Source organism: Ascaphus truei, chromosome 1, assembly GCF_040206685.1.
Source record: "Ascaphus truei isolate aAscTru1 chromosome 1, aAscTru1.hap1, whole genome shotgun sequence".
NCBI classification, from domain to species: Eukaryota; Metazoa; Chordata; class Amphibia; order Anura; family Ascaphidae; genus Ascaphus; species Ascaphus truei.
The window spans coordinates 506,407,458-506,428,874 of record NC_134483.1 but is presented as its reverse complement, the minus strand read 5'-3'; the positions used below and the strand labels follow the sequence as shown (position 1 = coordinate 506,428,874).

General features: G+C 47.9%; 1 protein-coding gene across 9 annotated transcripts in view; it reads left to right on the top strand.

Annotated features, from left to right (window-relative positions):
• ABLIM2 (actin binding LIM protein family member 2) overlaps positions 1–21,417 on the top strand; it is a 248,534-nt gene that overhangs the window by 107,114 nt on the left and 120,003 nt on the right. For all 9 annotated transcript variants that reach the window (XM_075569883.1, XM_075569890.1, XM_075569935.1 and 6 more), the window contains exon 3: positions 8,080–8,263. In XM_075569883.1, coding sequence (XP_075425998.1) covers positions 8,080–8,263 — 184 coding nt within the window. The remainder of the gene's footprint in view (positions 1–8,079; positions 8,264–21,417) is intronic.

Below are 21,417 nucleotides of genomic sequence, written 5' to 3'. Positions count from 1 at the left end.
CATGGTGCCTTATGCATAAACCCAAAGCCATCATTCTTACAGAAACATGGCTATCCCCTAAAACCCCTGATGCAAATATCGCCATTCAGGGATACTCCATTTTTAGGAGAGATAGGTCAAAGACAGGAGGAGGGGTGTTATTTTATATTGCAGACACCTTACAATTTACACTGTTAAATTGCCCACCAAGTCCACCCTCTTTTGAAACTCTAGTTGGCAAAATCTGCCTCCCCTTTTCTAAGCCCATCTTGCTTGCTAGCATCTACCGCCCCCCTAAAGCCCCTCTAAAATCCTTGACTGATATCATCCAATTTCTTGGCTCCATTTCCTCTCTGAATGAGAAGAGTGAGCTGCTAGTTCTTGGGGATTTCAACTTCAATTGGCTTGACCCTAAAAACCGCAAAATCCAGATACAACTCAAGTCACTTAACCTATTGCAACTCATTTCCCAACCCACACGGATAAACCTGAAATCGCATAACCATTCCTTGCTAGACTGGATTCTCTCCTCAAACCCCAGCAGAATCCAATCCTCTGGCATCCTTCCTGATATTTTCAGTGACCATGCAATAGTGTACTGTGTAAGGAAAATTAAACCGCCCCATTCAAGCCCTAAAATTCTCCTCACTAGAACATTTAAAAACTTTAACCCACAACAGTTTCTGGATGACCTTACCAACTGCCCATGGCACAGAATCGATTTAATTCCCGACCCCGATTCTGCGCTCGACTATTTCCAATCCGAGTTCTTAAAACTCTGCAATACCCATGCTCCACTACGCAAAATAAGGGTACGGGGGGCCCACCTTCCATGGGTTACACCTGACCTTATAGCACTCTACCAGTTCAGGGATGCCTTGTGGAAAAGCTACAAAGTAACTGGCACTACCAAGGATCTCAATCACTACAGATGCATGCGGAACATGTGCACAAGGCAAACAAGGCATGCAAAAGCACAATATTATGCTGACAATCTCCACCAAAATACATCAAACCCAGCTAACTTCTGGAAGGTTATCAACAATATATTCCAGCCTCCTAACCATCAACAACCAAGTAATATCACTAAGGGGGATATTACTCTGACAAACCCCACTGACATTGCAAATGCATTCAATGATTACTTTGTGGGGTGTGCCACTAACTTATTAGCGAAACGCAGCACAAACCCCAAACATGAATCTCATCCTGGGAGTATCCCTACAGTCCCACCCCCTCCCAACACTGCCCACAATTTTCAATTTAGCCCAGTATCTGAAGAGGAGATTACACAAGCGCTCCTCAAACTAAAACGAAGTAGCCAATGTGGACCCGACTTACTACAATCTAGGTTCCTACGACTTGGTGCCCCAGCCATTGCCAAACCAATTGCGTCCATAGTCAACTCTATCCTGTCTGCAGGCCATATCCCTAAGAAGTGGAAAACTGCCAGAGTTGTCCCAATCTTCAAAAGTGGGGACAAAAACACTGTCTCAAACTACAGGCCAATCTCACTTCTCCCAATTCTATCCAAAGTCATGGAAAAATGTGTCCACTCCCAATTAAGCGATTTCTACACCAAGACAAATTTCCCTAGCCAATTCCAGTCTGGGTTTCGTCCCAAACACTCCACCGTAACTACCCTGCTAAAAGTTTGCAATGAAATCCAGTGTGGAATGGAACGGGGACAACTCACTGGTGCAGTATTCCTAGATTTTGCAAAGGCTTTTGACACAGTTGATCATGTTATCCTGCTTAACAAACTCCAGAGCACTGGAATAGGGAAACATGCTTTAAACTGGTTTCAGTCCTACCTATCAGGAAGATCCCAACATGTGTCCATCTCAGGCTCTAACTCCAACCCCCTGGATATCACCTGTGGTGTCCCCCAAGGCCCTGTTCTGGGGCCCCTACTCTTCTCAGTGTTCATTAATGATATTCCCACAGCTTGTAAGGAAGCCTCAATACACATGTATGCAGATGACACAATCCTATATGCACACAGCCATAGCCTCTCTGACCTTCAACACATACTTCAGTCTGACTTTTTGAGACTCGAAAACTGGATTTCCCAAAACAAACTGTTTTTAAACACTGACAAGACTGTAACAATGGTATTTGGGACCAAGACTAAATTTGTAAAGATTCCAGTGACTGAGCTCCTGATTAGAACCAACGCTAACACCACCCTAACACCTGTCACTAGTTTTAAATACCTGGGCTTATGGTTTGACTCCCACTTAACATTCGGGATGCACATTGATACCCTGACAACCAAGACCTATGCCAAACTAGGGGTACTTTACAGGAACAAATCCTCCCTAAGTCTCCTGGTCAGAAAGCGTATTGCACAGCAGATGCTAATGCCAATTATTGACTATGGAGACATAGTATATGGCTCGGCTCTTCAAACCCACCTTAGCAAACTTGACACCCTCTACAATTCAATTTGTCGTTTTGTTCTCCAATGCAACTACAACACACATCACTGCGAAATGCTCAAAGAACTAGATTGGTCATCACTAGAGTCTAGGCGCAAAGTTCACCTTTCCTGTCTCACCCTTAAATACTTTCTGGGCAAGCTACCCAGCTACCTGAACAAGCTCCTCACCCCTACCACATGCAGCACCTATCACCTGAGATCAGACTCCAAAAGACTATTCATGGTCCCAAGGCTCAACAAAGTATCCGGACGTTCCTCCTTCCGTGCACCCCAAAACTGGAACAACCTACCAGAGACTCTCATATCCACCACCAGCTTAAGTTCTTTCAAATCTAAGGCTGTCTCACACTTTAATCTGGTCTGTAACTGTTTCATACGCTCATAATATATATTTTTTTTAACTGTGCACGCAATGTCTCTGTATATAATGTATACCTTGTTCATTTATGTAACTGTACTTGTAACCATGTATTATTTGTTTTACTCTGTGCCCAGGACATACTTGAAAACGAGAGGTAACTCAATGTATTACTTCCTGGTAAAATATTTTATAAATAAATAAATATACAGTTGGCTTTCAGTCTGTCAGCTATATGATGTCCAATACCCTGAACACCAATGTGGAGCCTTGTCTTTTACATTGCTAATCTGAGCACAGCTGAATTAAACAACCTTGGCCACAGCAGCGTTCAGTGTGATTGTTTTCACATGGAATGCTTAGTCACTTTAAAAATAAGTGTTGGAGCAGTAACTGATGGATCAGAGAGGGGAGAGCTTGAGTTAGTGTTAAAGTAAAAGAAGAAGGAGGTATGCCAGCCATTCAGTTTCCTTAAAAGATCAAGGAGAGTATGAGTATAGTAAATCTATTAATTCCACACACACAATGCGTATTAGTTACATAGGAAAGAGACTGTACTGTACCTGACGATAATAATAGTAATAATGATGTCACGTGTCATCGTATATAGCTCCAATTTTGTCGTTGGTCCTTCTCACTTGTCCCAACAGACTCCAGTACTAATGCATCAAAAAGACAGCACAAAGGACTGCATGATGCCACAAATTAATCAAAATAAATATGTAAGGCAAAAAAATGTATAATGGTAACGTGAGTGCCAGAAATAGAATGCATTTTGTTGCAAAAAAGTAAACTTCTTAAAAGTATCTTGGGAGCTACGGGTGTTTTGCATTTATTTTTAATCTATTTTTAAGTGAAACTTCTTTGGTGGCACCTAAAGAGTTCTGATGGTAAAAATCTCATCGCTTGTACAGAAAATGCGTAATGGAAGTTACGTCATTGCCTGGTGATGGCACATGCACAAAAGCGGCCGCCGTACTCCACGCATGCGCAGCAGGGTCCACCGTATACTGCGCATGCGCAGAAGGGGCCACATACTCCGCACATGCGCAGAAGGGGCCACTGTACTCCGCACATGCATAGAAAGGGCCGTCCGACTCCGCGCATGCGTAGAAATGGACGTCCGACTCCACACATGCGCAGAAGGGTCCGCCCAAAGCCGCGCATGTACAGAAGGGGCCACCCAAAGCCGGGCATGTACAGAAGGGGCCACCCAAAGCCGGGCATGTACAGAAGGGGCCACCCAAAGCCGGGCATGTACAGAAGGGGCCACCCAAAGCCGGGCATGTACAGAAGGGGCCACCCAAAGCCGGGCATGTACAGAAGGGGCCACCCAAAGCCGCGCATGTACAGAAGGGGCCACCCAAAGCCGGGCATGTACAGAAGGGGCCACCCAAAGCCGGGCATGCACAGAAGGGAGGACACACACATGAATTCCAAGTCAGTATAAATATAGAAGTGTAAATAGCAAATAAAAAAATGCACCATTTATAATAAAAAAGGCAGAAGTGGAAAACATGCAAGGTGTCTAAACATATAACACATGAATTGTATATAGAGAATTACATTTAAGTAATAATCCCCGAAGAACAGGGCATTAACACAACACAGCACCTCTACACACACAGCAGCTCTACACACACAAGCACACCACACACACACACACACACACACACACACACACACACACACACACACACACACACACACACACACACACACACACACACACCCACACACACACACTGGAGCTCTAGACACACAACACAGCACCTCCTCTACACTCACAACACAGCACCTCTACACACACAACACAGCACCCCTACACACACAACACAGCAGGTCTACACACACAACACAGCAGCTCTACACACACACACAAACAAACTCTGCTGCTACACACATGCTACACCCATAAACACTGCTGCTGACACACACACACACACACACACACACACACTGGAGCTCTATACACACACACACACAGTAGCTCTATACACACACACATCAGCTCTACACACACAAACTGCTGATACTGCACCGACACACTTTATTCGAGCAAATACCCAGTATGTACCTGGCAGATACCTGGAATGCGCCGCTCCTCACCTCTGACAAGCCCCGTTGCATTTGCCTTCCCAGCCTTGGTTCATGCCTGGCTGATGGGCGGCTGATCTGTTAAATGAGGATGATTAGGATTTAATAGGCTGCAATGCTTCGCGTGTCTACCAGATGGCATAAATTCATGAATTGTAATGCAGTGTATATATATATACTGTGCAGTATTGCAGCCAGCGGGAATAAAATGCTTCAATCCCTGCCTGAAAAATAACTCAATGTACTCGGGCAGAAAACAGTCACAAACCTCAATACACCCGGGTATACCCGAATTCGTGGGACTAGCCAAGCTCGAATAAAGTGTGTCGCCAGTGTACACATACAGTACAACAGCACAACACACACACACACACACACTGGAGCTCTATACACTCACAACACAGCACCTCTACACACACAACACAGCACCTCTACACACACAACACAGCACCCCTATACACACAACACAGCAGCTTTACACACACAACACAGCAGCTCTACACACACACACACACACACAAACAAACTCTGCTGCTACACACACGCTACACCCATAAACACTGCTGCTAACACTGACACACACACACACACACACACACACACACACACACACACACACACACACACACACACACACACACACACACACACACACACACACACACTGGAGCTCTATACACACAAACACAGTAGCTCTATACACACACACCAGCTCTACACACACACACACTGCAGCCACAATAAAAAATGCAGCCACTTACTAAACGTTGCACTCTCCCCCCCCACACCTCTACACACAACACAGCACCTCTACATACACCCCCCCCACACACACACACAACACTGCACCTCTATACACAACACAGCACCTCTACACACACAACATACACACACAGCACTGCACCTCTATACACAGCACCTTTACACACAATAGCACCTCTAAACACAACACAGCACCTCTACAGACACACACACACACACACACACAAACTGCTGCTACACCCATAAACACTGCTACTGCTGCTGACACTGACACACACACACAGCACCTCTACACAGATATACAACACAACAGCACAGCACACACACGCTGCTACTGACACACTCACACACAAACTGCAGCCACAAAGAAACTGCAGACAGCCACTTACTTCTTTGCAGACAACCCCCCCCCCCCCCCCAATTCAACTGAATCTGCTCAGAAAATATCAGTCAGCTCGGGAGAGGGAGGAGTCAATCTGTGGCTGATACTTACTGACCAATCCCCTGCCCTGTCACTTCATTCTAACCAATCCCCGCCCTGTCTCAGCTGTTCTGAAAGCTGATTGGCTGTTAATAAACACATTGAAAACTGCACTTTGCAAGCTGCTAAAATTCCGGCCATTACTGATTGGATAATGCCTGGAATTTGAAGCAATCATTGAGCAGGGTTTTCAATAATGCCCGGAATTTTACTGCTTTAGCCTACAATATATAATATAATTGTAACCCATATTCCCCCCCTGCCCCCCAATCGCAGATAGGGTGCATGTGAGGAGAATCTATATGTGTTACCCAGTGTGGTGCTTTACCTGTTAGGCTCACAGGAGGCCTGAGCCTCCGCCAGTGAGAGCCTGGGGTGTATCCTCTGGTAAAATACTATATGGTGCAGCGCCTCCACCTGCGATGGCTCCCAGCAGAGCGGGAGTTGTTCCTCGCAGGACACATTCAAATGAACACATACACTAGATGTAAAATAGCAACGATCTTTACTATAACAATATGAACACACATCTCGCTCTATAAACTCTTATCACTCTATAATAGTAATGGCACAACTGCCCAAAGCGCCAACACAGGACGCAACCCTCCACGTGTCCTCACACCGTGTCCACTGTCCCACACCTAAACCACAAGTGTTTGGTGACCGCGCGGCCCACAAGTATGAGGATGTTATAGATGGTGCACTTAAAATACGATACCTGCCCCAGTGCTCCAGCACCTGGGGCTGCAGACACTTCACAAAGGATCCGCCACTCTGCGACCTCCTCGGCGACGTCCTGAAACTCTGCCTGGCGGTGGGTGGCTCCCGCATGGAGTGATCCACCTTTGGAAAGTCTATTATCTCTGCAGCCACAGAGATTGATTCACCTTCACAGCAATACCAGGGGATTCCTGCTTCCTGGCTGAACCCTCACTTGTCTGGGTTCTACAGGACCCTGTCCCTATCTAAGGGGAGCCCCTGTAGTAACCACAAGCTGCGGTGAATGGGACTTAGCTGGGGCCTAAGGGAGATGCCTGGCCTAGTGTATGAGCCACTTTTTCTCTACACTTACCCACCCTCCCCTGTCTGTGTCCCAGCTTCTTCTGCTTCCTCACTGCAGCACACAACAATGTATCTTTCCACTCAGGGAAAGCTGTAAGCCCTATTGGCTCCCTGGTATCAGGTAGCCTGTCTGCCTCTAAGCATTCTGGGGGACTGTAGTCCTCCATGGCCCTCTTTCCTATTGGGGCCGCATGCGCGATCTGTAATGGCCGCCGCTACTCTCCACTGAGCCTGCGCAACCCTGTAATGGCCGTCGCATCGCCCTAACTGCGCATGCGCGACTGTGGGCCGTCCCTGCGCTACGGAGCACCTCTGCTGCCACTTCTCCTTTACCAAAATGCCCGCCGCGTCGCTACTGCGCATGCGCGAACCTCTGCGACACAACCAAGATGGCGGCGCCCTGTCTCCGACGCCGCAGGGAGCCCCCGCAGCAGCGAGGGTAAGGGGGACCAGGGGGGACCCTGCTACATAATATAGTAACTGTAATGATTATACAAAAAAAGGGGGGGGGGGTGCCAAGCACGTGCGCTCTAAATCAAACTTCTTTGCGTTTTGTCTCTGAAATTGTGTTTTGATTTGTATGATTTACATTGAATTAAAGACTTTTGAGAGTATCGGCATTTAGATACTTTACAATCCTTAATAGTTGTATCTTACTTTAGTTATCATAAGTCAATTATATCATGTATTCCAAGTCATAGTATGGACATTTCTACACAAAAATAAATAAATTATACTCTCAAATATCTTTCATTTAATTAAGAACATCACTATCGCAAATACAATTTCTGTGGCAAAACACAAAGAAGTTTCCCTTACAATGAGCGTGCTCAGCACACACAACTTTTTTATTTACTTAGAATGTATTTTCTTTTTATAATGTTCCCTTTCTTCTAGTATGTGGATGCGACCTTGCCCAGGGAGGATTTTTTGTACGGCAAGGTGACTACATTTGTAATCTGGACTATCAAAGACTGTACGGGACCCGATGCTTCAGTTGTGATGACTTCATTGAGGGAGAAGTTGTTTCTGCACTTGGAAAAACGTACCATCCCAGCTGTTTTGTGTGCGCGATTTGTAGGTAAGTCACAGACAGATGTGCCATTTGTAATGCACCTGATGTTTATCGTCCAACAAAATTATTTTTTCTAATTTTTCCTAAACTACATAATTACTTATTACTGCATAATTACAGTTATATATTTTGGGGAAATATTGCTGAAAAGTCTTGTTAAAATGTGAACCATTACACGTTTTCTCAGAACGGTCATCAATAAGGTATAATTGAGATTTCTGCATTAGATTGATGGGTATATATTATGTTGTTCTTCGTTTGTATTGTAAGTATGTTTTGGCATAAAATTCCACAGTAGATTCACATTTAGGTATCCATAAAATTCCAGGGGGCGGATCCACAATGTTTTGTTAGGCTATTTGTCGTTACCCACAATTATCGTAAGGATACTCCTAACGCCTATCCACTGTAACGAGTGCTCACCACAAACAGGACGGGACCGCAGGGCTGAGGTGGGGATGTCAGAATACACCGACCAACAACCGCGTCCGGATTGCAGAGTCGTAGTCGTGTCGCTGGGTCAGAGTAGGAGAGGTCAGATTAGTCGTGATTCTCGCCGTGGTCTGGGGATTGGAGATGTCAGATGGTTGTTGTGCGTAGCTGGGTCCAGGAGTGGAGAGGTCAGAATGGTCGTGTGCGTAGCCGAGGTCCAGGGGTCAGAGAAGGTAGAAGTCCGGGTACAAGGTGAGGTCAAAGGCAACAGATAAACAAGGCAGAATGCACGAGCAAATAGCAGGGCAGCAGGATGCTAGTAGCAAGCACTTGAAACATAAACAAGGTTTATGCTCAGCCAATTTGCCTCAGGTCATGCGGAGCATATAAGGAGCAGGAAGCCAATGAGAAGGCTCCTCCAGGCTGTGAGTCAGGCATAATTAGATGTAGGCTGTCCACTGATAGGCAGGGGCGGGGTGTATCACAGCTGTGGACTAATTGGCAGCATTAACCCCTCGAGTGCCCCTGGTATTACGGCGCTGACGTAAAGTGGGAAGAGTGACGTTCTCCGTTGCGTCACGGGAAGTGGCGTGGGGGCGGAGTCTAGGTCCGGTCCTGGAAGGAGTACTGCGGCACTTGCACGCAGCACACGCATGAGGGGCGTCACCCAACGAGTCACGGGACGCTTCACGAGGGCGAAGCCGAGGCCCAATCCTCACATCCACTAAACAGATTCACGTTAGGATGACATTAAGTTAACTAGTAAAATAGTGTATCAATAACTTTTGACAGACGTTAGTCTTACTCTTATGCAAATGAGATGCTAGTTAGCAGTTGGCCTAACATCGCAGATTTATAAACCTCTGTTATTTTTGGCTCAGGGAAATAACGTAACGATAAATAGGTCACACCAAAAGTTGGCCATTAATAACAACCAGACCATGATTATCATCATGTTATTTCTGGGAATTGCTTATGTAGCCGCTGTCCCCTGCGCGGTTCCCAGAGACCCCCCTCCTTGATCGCCGTGCGGTCGCGGGTGCCGCCGGAGCCAGCGACGGACCCGCCGGCTGCTTGCTAGGGTGGGGGCCGGAGCAGGGAGCACTCCGAGGCTCTGCAACGCACCCGGCTAGCGGGGGCCGCCATTGCAAAGGCGCGCGCATGCGCAGTGGCCACACATGCGCAGAAGACACTTGGGAGTTGCGGTGGCCATTACACAGTTGCGCATGCGCAGTGGAATCGCGCACGCGGCCCCAATGTTATAGTAGCCTCCACGGGACTACAAGTCCCATGAGGCTTAGGGCCAAATACACCAGGTGTCCCAGAGTAGCCAATGAGGGCCAAGGATTCTCGGCAAGAGGGAAAGAGATACTTTTCGCGGGCTTACAGGAACGGGAGTTGGAGCTGGGAGCTAGGTGAGTTAGGGTGTGTGTGCAGGGAGCAGTAGCCCCTGGCACTAGGTTAGTTAACCCCAGAGGCCCCAGATAACAGTTACCATTACCCCAGTTTGTGGTTGCTTCAGGGACAGGCCCTACTTGAGTCTCAGTCCACCACTTCTGTTCCCCAGCAGGGAGGAATCGAATGCAGCGAACTGCACCCTCAGTTATACAGAGGTTGGCGAGTAAAAGGAGTGAACGTGCCCTAACTTTTGTGCCCATGCTTACAAAAAGAATTGCATAAGTATGGCGGTATGGACTTTGACCCCTATCACCTACCAGTAGAACTTCTGGTGGCAAAAGTGGACAGGCAGGGGTGCGTAAGATGTTTCTGCAGCAAATGTGATTTTCCAGATGGAGAACTGACTTGGGGACCCAAGAGTGCTTGCTGCGGAGCACAGTTCCTGCATCCCATGCTGCTGCAGCCTACGGAACCCGCCGAGAAAGATGCGACGAACCCCTCTACTGAGCCGGTCAATGCTGCTACTCTATCTACCTCAAGAGCGGAGGTTTTGGAGGGCCCGTGCGCCCTACCTACGGTTCCAGATTCAGCTCCAGAATCGGTTCCAGAATCGGTTCCCATGACGGAACCACAGATGGTTGAACCAAAGAAGGGTAAGGCGTCCCTACCCCCTTTCTCTTCTACTGACAACAGTAACCATTAGGCCGTGGTGATGCGCCTGGCGGCGGACATCTCAAGCAACACTGAGGACAACGGGCTGATTGCCCCACCTACTGCGGACTCTGCTGTGGGCCCGTGTGCCCTACCACGGCCAGTCTGGCCTTTTACGATGGTACCATCAGTCCCAGGCTTGGGATCAGTACCTGCCAACGATAACAGGGGTGAGTTGACTGCCCCAGGGGTGTCGGGTGTGAGCTCCCCGGTGATCGCGGAGCCTGGTGGCTCCAAAGGTATGGTCACCCGGGTGATGGGCTCACCCCGTCATCGCGTCCTGGTGGAGGTGTCCCCCCTAGAAGATCTCTGCCAACCAGAGAGCAGATTTGACCCCATCAATGTATCCAGTTTAGCGGCCATGTGCGGCGCTTACTCCTACAAGAGGAAGCTTCAAGCTTTTTCGTCTCAAGACATGGACGCCCTGCACGTAGATATTGTGATGTCCCCAGAAGACGTCACCGCTAAAGAAATTGTTGGGGTGAACCAAGACTGTGCAGTGACCGCTCTGGTAATTATTGCTTCCTTCATGTGCACGATGGAGCGTTTCATTCGCCATGTGGTGGACTGAGGCAAAGGGCAAGACCTCCTGGCCTATATCATCCATGCTGCGGATGGCCGGGCAAAGGTCTGGCACCGAGACCCAATACTATTCCTTCTACCAGGGGGAGGAGGTAGTTTGGGGTTAGAGACTGTAGCACCCGATCATGAGCTCCAAAAGACTCCCAGGAGTCAATCACTCAATCAGTTAGGGGTACCCCACTATGAGACTCAGCTGGCCTCGGGTATCAACGTGACGATGTTGGGTACCGTTGAACAAGTGCATGTGATTTGCTGTATAACCTATGCAATGCATTTTTCATTATATAACTCTCTGTTATATGTCTGCTACCCAAGCGAGGTCGTTGGGATTTTACCAGGGGGAGTGTGTAGCCCATGTCCCCTGCGCGGTTCCCAGGGACCCCCCTCCTTGATAGCTGCGTGGTCACGGGTGCCGCCGGAGCCAGCAACGGACGCACCGGCTGCTTGCAAGGGTGGGGGCCGGAGCAGGGAGCACTCCAAGGCTCTGCGGCGCACCAAGCTAGCGGGGGCCGCCATTGCAAAGGCACGCGCATGCGCAGTGATCACGCATGCGCAGAAGACACTTGGGAGTTGCGGCGGCCATTACACAGTTGCGCATGCGCAGTGGAATCGCGCACGCGGCCCCAATGTTATAGTAGCCTCTACGGGACTACAAGTCCCATGAGGCTTAGGGCCAAATACACCAGGTGTCCCAGAGTGGCCGTAGAGGGCCAAGGATTCTCGGCAAGATGGAAAGAGATAATTTTCGCGGGCTTAGAGGAACGGTAGTTGGAGCTGGGAGATGGGTGAGTTAGGGTGTGTGTGGGGGGGGCAGTACCCCCTGGCACTAGGTCTAGTTAACCCCAGAGGCCCCAGATAACAGTTTCCATTACCCCAGTTTGTGGTTGCTTCAGGGACAGGCGCTACTTGAGGAGTTCTGCCCCTTCAGCTGTTTGGGTTAAGTTAGAAGCCACTCAGTGGCGCACAGCCTGATTCCTGGGTCTGGGCTCAGACCCCTCAGTTATATAGAGACTATCTTCTCGGAGGCCACGCCAAGCAGTGACTGTGGCCGGCCGGTTGCAGACGGATCCCCGTCAAAGTACAGACGGTGCGGAGCCGTGGTGATATTATCCACGCTGGAATTCACCCCACGCGTAGGAGGACGTCTCATCGGATCCATACCAGTTGTATAGCGGTACCCGCGGGCTGGAGCCCCGGGCAGGTATCTATAAATAGTGCACCAACACGTCCAGGGATAGCACTATCTCCAACACACGTGGGTGGGTTTGGACATAAGGTACTTTGGGGGAATACCTATGTTGATGTGTGCACCCGGTGCACGTCCATGTGTGTGTGTATATGCATTATTCTGTGTGGTACAGGTACCGAAGTTATTATTAGTAGTTACAATAGTAAACAGTTATTAGCATACACTGTGTGCGTGTTTTATTATTGAGGTTCCTGTAAGAGGACCATCCCACTCAGGTGGGAACCCTTACAGGTGGAGGCGCTGTGTTTGACGAATGATCAGGTAACCCCAGGCTCCCAGTGGCGGAGGTTTAGGCCTTCTGTGAGCCTATCAGGTGACGCACCACACCCGGTAACACAAGTGTGTATTTCCCCACATGGTCCCCATCTGCGATTGGGGGAGGGAAAAGGTGTTACACTTATAAATGACAAAGGCAGGTCTAAAGTGTTACCCTAATAATTTGTTTGGTTATGGTACTGAACACTTTCCATTTAAATGCTGTAGTTAGAAGTGTCATGCAAAGATATATATTCAATATATATTCTAAATAATATAAAAGTCAGAAACACACAAAGGAAAAGTATCATTAAGTTCATGTTATAAACTGTAGAATGTTTTTGAGTGATTAAAGTGAATGAAGGGTATCTTTGCCATGATATGGAATATATTCTTTAATTACTAAAGTATGTGAGTACAATAAGAGTCCAACTTTTTTCTAACAACAATTACAAAGAGACAGAAATAGTGAACTTAATATTTATTCAAAACAGTTGCAGTAGGATGGGTTGTCTTGATGCTTCAGAGAAAATACATGGTGTAAGTAAAGTATGTGAATCATATAAAAAAACAAATACATGTCTGTATACATGGAGAGATGATCTCTTTCTTAAAACATCGTGTTTAGATACATACGATCCCAAGGCAAGGGGGTAGAAATTTTCTTAATGTATGTATGTGATCTGTATCAGACACCTACCAGGATAACCAGAAGACGGAAAACCAGCCTTAACCAATCACTCTGTGCCGTCAAGAGTCGCGAGACCTACAGACAACCGATGGGCGTCCTCGAATAGTCATACACCAAATACAAAAATCTTAAATGCAATAAGTCCATCCAGGAAACAAAGCTGATATTAACGTACTCATGTCCCACTTGTCCATCTTTGTCTTGGTCGTTTGGAACTCCGTTTTAGCGTGCAAACAGTGCAACATGTAAATAGAGCTAAACAATTAAAACTGCGATGCACAGCAATGAAAGCCAGGGCTAGATTGCATGTGGAATAAAAATATTTTTTATTTATACACAAGCATGAAGTAAAAAAAGGGAAGAACGAGTTTCGCGCCCATCTTGGCGTTTTGTCAAAGCTTTATCAAGCTGGGCGAGAAGCGCATTAGAAGACTCCTTGTTCCCTTATTTTAACTCATGGCTTTTGTATAAATAAATAATCATTTTATTCTACATGCGATTGCTGTGCATCTCATTTGTTCTTTTTTTGCTATTTATTCAAAACAGTTCAATCACTCTGGGTGAAAATGTACAGGGGAAAAAACGGAACATGGTATTTGGTGACAAAATGTCACAGGACTAAGCAAAAGTTATCTCTTCCTCTTCTTTGGCAGTTGAAGGGACTGACTAACTAGGCCCCCTTATACGTGGTCTTCCATGTCTTAACGGAGCTGGGGCCACTGGGTCAGGATATAAACTAGTGAAAAGTTGACATCCGTAGTGAAACCCCTTATGTAACGAATAATTCGCTGGATGCAGCTGGCGTGATCACAATAAAATGTGCACACAAGCTCTCGGGTAGCTTGCTGCACTACCCAGGTTAGGTCATTTACTGCACCAGTAGGTAGAGTCAAGTTGCAGGACTTGGTGGCCAAATGCTGATTTAGCATAAGCAGGCCAATGTATCCTAAGCAATTGATACGGCAGAATGGCCTCATCATAATGCTCTAATGAGCGGTCAGCTGCCGAAGCAAGTCTCCATGCTGGACATGTAGCAGGTCCCGGTGCTGTCCCAGGAGCCGGGCTTGGTGCTGGATCAGGTGCAGGTCTCGCTGCTGGACCAGGAGCAGGTTCTGGAGCTGCAGGGGGTGTTGGAGCAGAAGGTGCAGGTTCTGGAGCATCAAGTGAAGGTGCTGGAGCAGCAGGTATTGGTGCTGGAGCAGCAAGTCTTGGTGTTGGAGCATCAGGTATTGGTGCTTGAGTAGCAGAGGAAGGTGTTGGAGCAGCAAGTGAAGGTGCTGGAGCAACAGGTATCAGTACTGGAGCATAAGGTGTCAGATATCGGTGCCGGAGCAGTAAGGGAAGGAGCTGGAACTGCATACTGCTTGAGCGGAAAGACAATGAGGTCTAAAGTCACTGTGTCCTCATGCAGCTCTTCCTCACCCGAGACCTCTATGGACCTTTCATTCTGTGCAGTTGGCTGTCTGCGCGATGGTCCTTCAGAAAAGGTACATAATATGATCAAATACAGTACTACAGTATTTGGGTAGATATAACCACATTTGTATTGAGTTTGTGTACATAAATATCGATTTATTTACATGTTAAAATACTTTTAATGAGTTGAATAATATGCTCTTCTATTAGTATGTGTGATTGCAGTGTAAATAATGCAGTCATCTTATGTCTGATCTACAAGGCTGAATATAATGTTATATGTGTACAAGATTGATATTCACTGTATAATTGATGTAGTTTGTTTTTACTTCTTCTCTTCTCTTTTCTTTGTACACACTTTCTCTAGGTGACCTAATCACATCTCTTGGGTTTAAATATCACCTCTATGCCGACGACACACAAATTTACTTTTCAACCCCATACCTTACACCTGCTGTACAGACCAAAGTTTCTGAATGTCTCTCTTCAATATCATCCTGGATGGCCCTACGCCGACTTAAACTTAACATGGCAAAAAACGAGCTCCTCATACTTCCTCCCAAACCTGGCCCTACTACCTCCTTCCACATTACTGTTGGAAGTACTATCATTCACCCAGTAGCCCAAGCACGCTGCCTAGGGGTCGCACTCGATTCCTCTCTCACATTCTCCTCTCACAGACCTGTCGGTTTTTCCTCTGCAATATTATAAAGATATGCCCTTTCCTCTGTTGCTCCACTGCTAAACCTCTGACTCAGGCCCTCATTCTCTCCCATCTAGATTACTGTAACCTCCTGCTGTCTGGCCTTCCTGCCTCTCACCTGTCTTCCCTTCAATATACCTTAACCGCTGCTGCCAGAATCACTCTACTCTTTCCTTAATCTGTCTCAGCGTCTCACCTGCTGAAATGACTCTTTTTGCTTCCTATCAAATCCCGCATCTCGCACTCAATTCTCCTCCTCACTTTTAAAGCTTTACACTCTTCTGCCCCTCCTTACATCTCAGCCTAATTTCTCACTATTCACCATCCCGACTCTTGTGTTCTGCTCAAGGATGTCTTCTCTCTACCCTCTTTGTATCTAAAGCCCTCTCCGCCTTAAACACTTCTCATTGACTGCCTTTCACCTCAATACCCGACTAGCACCCTCTCTATCCACCTTTAAGACCCACCTTAAGGCACACTTGCTTAAAAAGGCATATGAGTAGCACCGTGGATAATACTAGACACATAATACATAAAGCTTGGCCCCTGCAGACGCAAAAACCAGAATGCCCTCCTACTGTATCTGTATGTTCCTCCTACCAATTAGATTGTAAACTCCTCGGCGCAGGGACTCCTCTTCCAAACTGTTACATTTATTTCTGAAGCACTCTTTCCCATGATCTGTTATTTGTATTATTTGTTATTTATATGGATTGTCACATGTATTACCCCTGTGAAGCACTATGTACACTAATGGCGCTATATAAATAAAGACATATATACATACATACTTACCAGAGGAGGGCCCAGCTGAACGGCTGATAACAACATTTGGGCCCAACTTCTGGTTGCCCCTGGGACCCACCAAGCTCTCTCCCCTGTTACGGCCTGAGTGTTCTGTTCTTGCTACTACTCATTTTTTCTTCTTATATAGTATACGCAGCCCTTTACAGAGAATTCTGCAGGCACAACTCTTTGTCACATAGATATTACAATCTAATATTGGTGACTGAGGGGAAAAAGATAAAGTACTTTGTCCAATGTTGCTAATAAAACGGACGCTGGAATTGTGACCATGTTCACCTGCTTTAAAGGAAGTGTTCTAACCACTAAGCTTCTTCTTCAGCCCTCCTTTAAAAGAAAATCAGAAAAAGGAGGAGGGGACACAAGGTGATTGTGGCCTCTCAGAGAATTCACTAAACTGCACACCACTAGGTGTAAAAAATTACTTTTATTGAGTAATTTACTTAAAACATATATTACCGTGGAATTGTGTAACGTGAGTTAAAAATACATTAAATCAAAAATTATCAAGCATCAGTGCCAGCACATACATATAGCTTACTATCCCAGTTACCCAGCTGATGATGGTGGGATAGGGTGGCATATGATGCTATAAGTCAGGGTATGATCACCTCTGGGTCAGCTAACAGACCGGATGGTAGGTATAGATTTGCCAGCGAGACTGTATATAAATTGGTGAATCAATATCCAAAACCTCCTAGTCTAGTGCTGTAATGTTATACACCTCGATGAATCATTTAATAGGTTAAAATAGGTGCATAAACTGTGAGTGAAGAACTGACACTCACAGCAGTAACAATGACAGTAACATTAAAACAGCTCCAAGTAGGAGACTGACAACATGGCGCAATGTTGTCAGTCTCCTACTTGGAGCTGTTTTAATGTAGTGTTTATAGGTTCCTGGGTCAGTGTGTACAGTCCCTGACACTGGGTTAATTTGAGTCCAGTGTTTATATGCCAGTGAGTCTCTGCTTTCACCTTCCTACCTAGTGCTCTATGCACCTCTGTAGTACATGTGCTTGAGACTTATCATTGTTACTGCTGTGAGTGTCAGTTCTTCACTCACAGTTTATGCACCTATTTTAACCTATTAAATGATTCATTGAGGTGTATAACATTACATCACTAGACTAGGAGGTTTTGGATATTGATTCACCAATTTATACACCTTGTGTCCCCTCCTCCTTTTTCTGATTCACTTTATCAGTTCACAGTTTGCACCCACTATTTGATTACCTGATATTTATGTAGCCATGCATAATAATGACTGCATACATCTTCCCTGTTGGCAGTAAGTCCTGGTAAGTACAGGCCTGCCAGCAGTAGTTATGGAGGTTTTCCCTCACACCCTGGTGTGGTGCCCTGTGTAAGGAAGGGAGTGGCTGTATGCTCTGGGTCCCTGGAAAGTGACATCAGAGATGCGCCTGCCCCCTGAAGTATAAAGGGCACAACACTGTCAGTTGGTGTTGTTGCAAGGTTGGCAGAGAAGCATCTGGTAGAATGTATCTTCCTGCATCAAGCGGGAGACTCAGGAGTCCTGTTACTTGCAGGTGCACCACCACACACGACCTTGTAATGGGGACCGGTTAGACCACACGGGCCAATGTGAGATTGGGTGGGTCAGACAAGGGGGGTCCAGCCGTTACAATTGGAGGCGCTGCTGAGATACCTGTCAACAGGACAGGCTTTTTCTAGGCACACATTAGGAAACAGGGAAAGTGTCTGCTGCCACTTTGTGCTGCGTGGGACGGAGCCAGGGGTAGTCAGGGAGATGCTGGAGCTGCATGCCGCAAAGACGCCTTGGGATCCGTTAGGGGTTAGTGAGTCTGGAGCCGGGGGCTATTGCTGTTCTAGTCGCCTTGAGGTAGCGCTAGCGGGGGACGCCTGAAGGGGTAAACTGGTAACTTAGGGCAGGAATTCTGGAAGGTTCCGCACTAGGCTAGCCAACAGTAGGTCGACGCCCAAAGTACTGCATGGAAGAGCCAGAGTACTCTAGTCTCCATTCCAGACCACTTACCAAGGAGCACAGACTGGAGGAACGTGTTACAGTAGACACAGAAAGAGTGAGCCTAGCCTGAGGTAGTGCAAACACGAGTCAGATCTACGTTAGGTACACAAGGTGGTGCACAAGGCATGTTTATTGTACGGATGTGGTAGCTGCCCCGCAGAGCGGAGCTCCATGTACAGGAATTCAGTGTTCAACGATCAAGAGAGACCTGTCGGAATGGAGGATCTGCATAGAGCAGAAGGTCCAGGATGGCGGGGAGAGAGAACCACAAGAATGGAGGATCTGCATAGAGCAGAAGGTCCAGGATTGCGGTCAGAGGAAGAACACGCATATGAACTGTGCGTGGACGAAGAACAAGCTACAGGAGAGACTCTTGTGTGTTTGCTCTGGAATGGCGTGAAAGCCGTGGCTGCGCCGTGTTTATCATGTTTTTGTTCTCGGGATGATACCCCTGAGAATAATGAGCATGACAGTGTGATCCGATGGGAGGAACGAAATGGACTTTGTTATACCCCAATTAACAAACAGCCAGACGCTGCCTTCAATGGGAAAAAGGACAATGCTTACCAAGATGGCGGTTCCCGCGTTCCCGGGACACCGCGTGGGCATGCTGCAGAAAGTCTTGCAACTTTGCAGTTTGCTAATTGTTGGCCAGGATTGGCGCCAACGAGAAAACTCCACCCCGATGGGGAGTTTGGCGCGAAAGCTGGAGCCGCGCCCTCATGGACTATGACTCACTCCGCACCTGTGCTGGGTCAGCCTACAAGTCTACGAGACATCCCCCTAGTTTCAACCAGGGGGAGTGGTTTGCGGTTCCACCGGATGTCGACAGAGAAAGTGGGAGGAGGGGTTGCTACATCAGCCCATGCCTTTCAGTTGCGAAGAGCCATTGACCAGTATAGACCTCTGAGACGAGTGCCTCCGCTGGTAAAGATGGCTGAAGCTGCTGATAAAGTGGACCAGAGTCCGGTAATCTCCACTCACCCCTATTTGGCTCCAGGAGGCTTCCTGGTAATCCGTGTGGAGGGTGTGGAGACTGTGGCGTGTCTTTGCCTGCAGTGCAGACTGCCGGGCGGAGCCGTGGGCAGCGAGGCCCGATGCCCCCACTGTGGACTGCAGTACATGTGGCCCATGACCACGTTTGTACCGGTGCAAGCTGTGGGAGTGACCGGAAATGTCCCGATGCCGATAGAGGAGCAGCCGGGAGCACTATGGAACAAGAGTGCAAGTCCCGCGGAGTCGGAGTCAGGTCTGGTGCTTCCGACGGAGAAACCCAGCCATCGGAGAGGTGATCACCGAGGAGCCCATCGCCGGTCTCCTACTGGGATGCCTCGGCCGAATTGCAAGTTAGAATCCTCGGACGAGGAGTGTGCTAGGCTGTCGAGTAAGACAGTCATAAGAAGAGACTGTCATACTATTGGTACGCCATGGAGGGATGCCATTCCCCGTGGTGTGGAGACACGGAGTCGAGTGTCTCCAGTACCCTGCCGTGGTGACTAGTGGATCGGACGGAGGTCGATCCACCCCGACCCTGCGAGGTACTAAGATGACACCGTGCCTGTCGCAGACCCAAGGGGTGGAGGAGCAGGAAGAGCGAGTCCAGAGCCAGACTGGATCGCGCAGCAGACGGGCGTTGCCGGATGTCCTCGTGGAGGAAGAGATCCCGATTGGGGATCCAACCCAAGATGGCGTCGCAGCACGTGCGTGTGCGGAGGTGGTTCTGGATGACCAGAGCGGCATCGAGTGGGAGATGGTGGCGCCTCTGCGGTCGAGCAGCGGAAGACGATCTCCTACTACCAGGGGAAACGGGCGTTCGAGTTGCAGAACAAGAAGCCCAGCTGCTGGAGACAAGAACGGACTTTGTGGCGACGTTAAGGCAGGTATCGCTGGAGAGCAGGTCGTAACCCTGTCAATGCCTACTGTTCGGTCCCGTCCCCAAACCCCGTCCACACCCAAGGTTAGCCCCAAGGCCTTAGCTAAAGCCCCTGTCCCCGTCACTATTTTATTTGGGTCCAGTTCTAGCTTAGGGTTGTCCGGGGAGTCACGGGGTCCTTCCGAGGATCGGACTGGAAGCCTGGACTTGGGAACTTCGGATGATGGGTCGGAGGGAGGAGGGAGGATGTCCCGACAAGTGTCGGTATCCAGTGATTGCCCTAGTGTGCTAAGCATTACCGTTAGAAACACCTCACAGTAAAAAAGGAGTTGTCGAGCGATCTGAGGGTACGTCCGGGGTATCTTCTGGTGGGCCTGATGAGTCCATAGAGGAGTCTATAGACTCTAGCTCCGAAGAACGGAAGGAAACTAGGTGATGGGCACCGTTGTACGAGGGGTATGTAGCCTGGTTCGACCGCACCCTATTTATCCTAGAAAGGGAGGGGGTGGTTGAGAATAGGGAGAGATGGCTTAAGAACGATATCCAATACTATATCGTAGAGAAAGGGGGAGCCATTAAAGGAATGCAGGCCGAGCAGAGGGTGTCCCAGCTTATGCGGGTCTGGAAAATAGGACGCAGTATGTACATGCACAAAGTGGTGTATTACAATGAGCGAGGGATACCACGGGAATACAGCGTGACTGTGCATGATGCCACGGGGCGGGAGGTGAAGAAGCCAGATCCTCGACATTATTATTGAGTAACAAAATAGAGTGGTCTGCTGTTTTCTTTAGCGCTCCCTGCTGGTCAGGAGTGAGATGGGCTTGCATTATTATGTCAATGTGATGATGTTTGCCATGTTATTTGTGTGTTCTTTTGCAGTGTTTCCTGGCGCAAGGTACACCAAATTTAGGTCCCAGCCGGGTCGGTGGGTATTAACCAGGGGGAGTATGTAGCCATGCATAATAATGACTGCATACATCTTCCCTGTTGGCAGTAAGTCCTGGTAAGTACAGGCCTGCCAGCAGTAGTTATGGA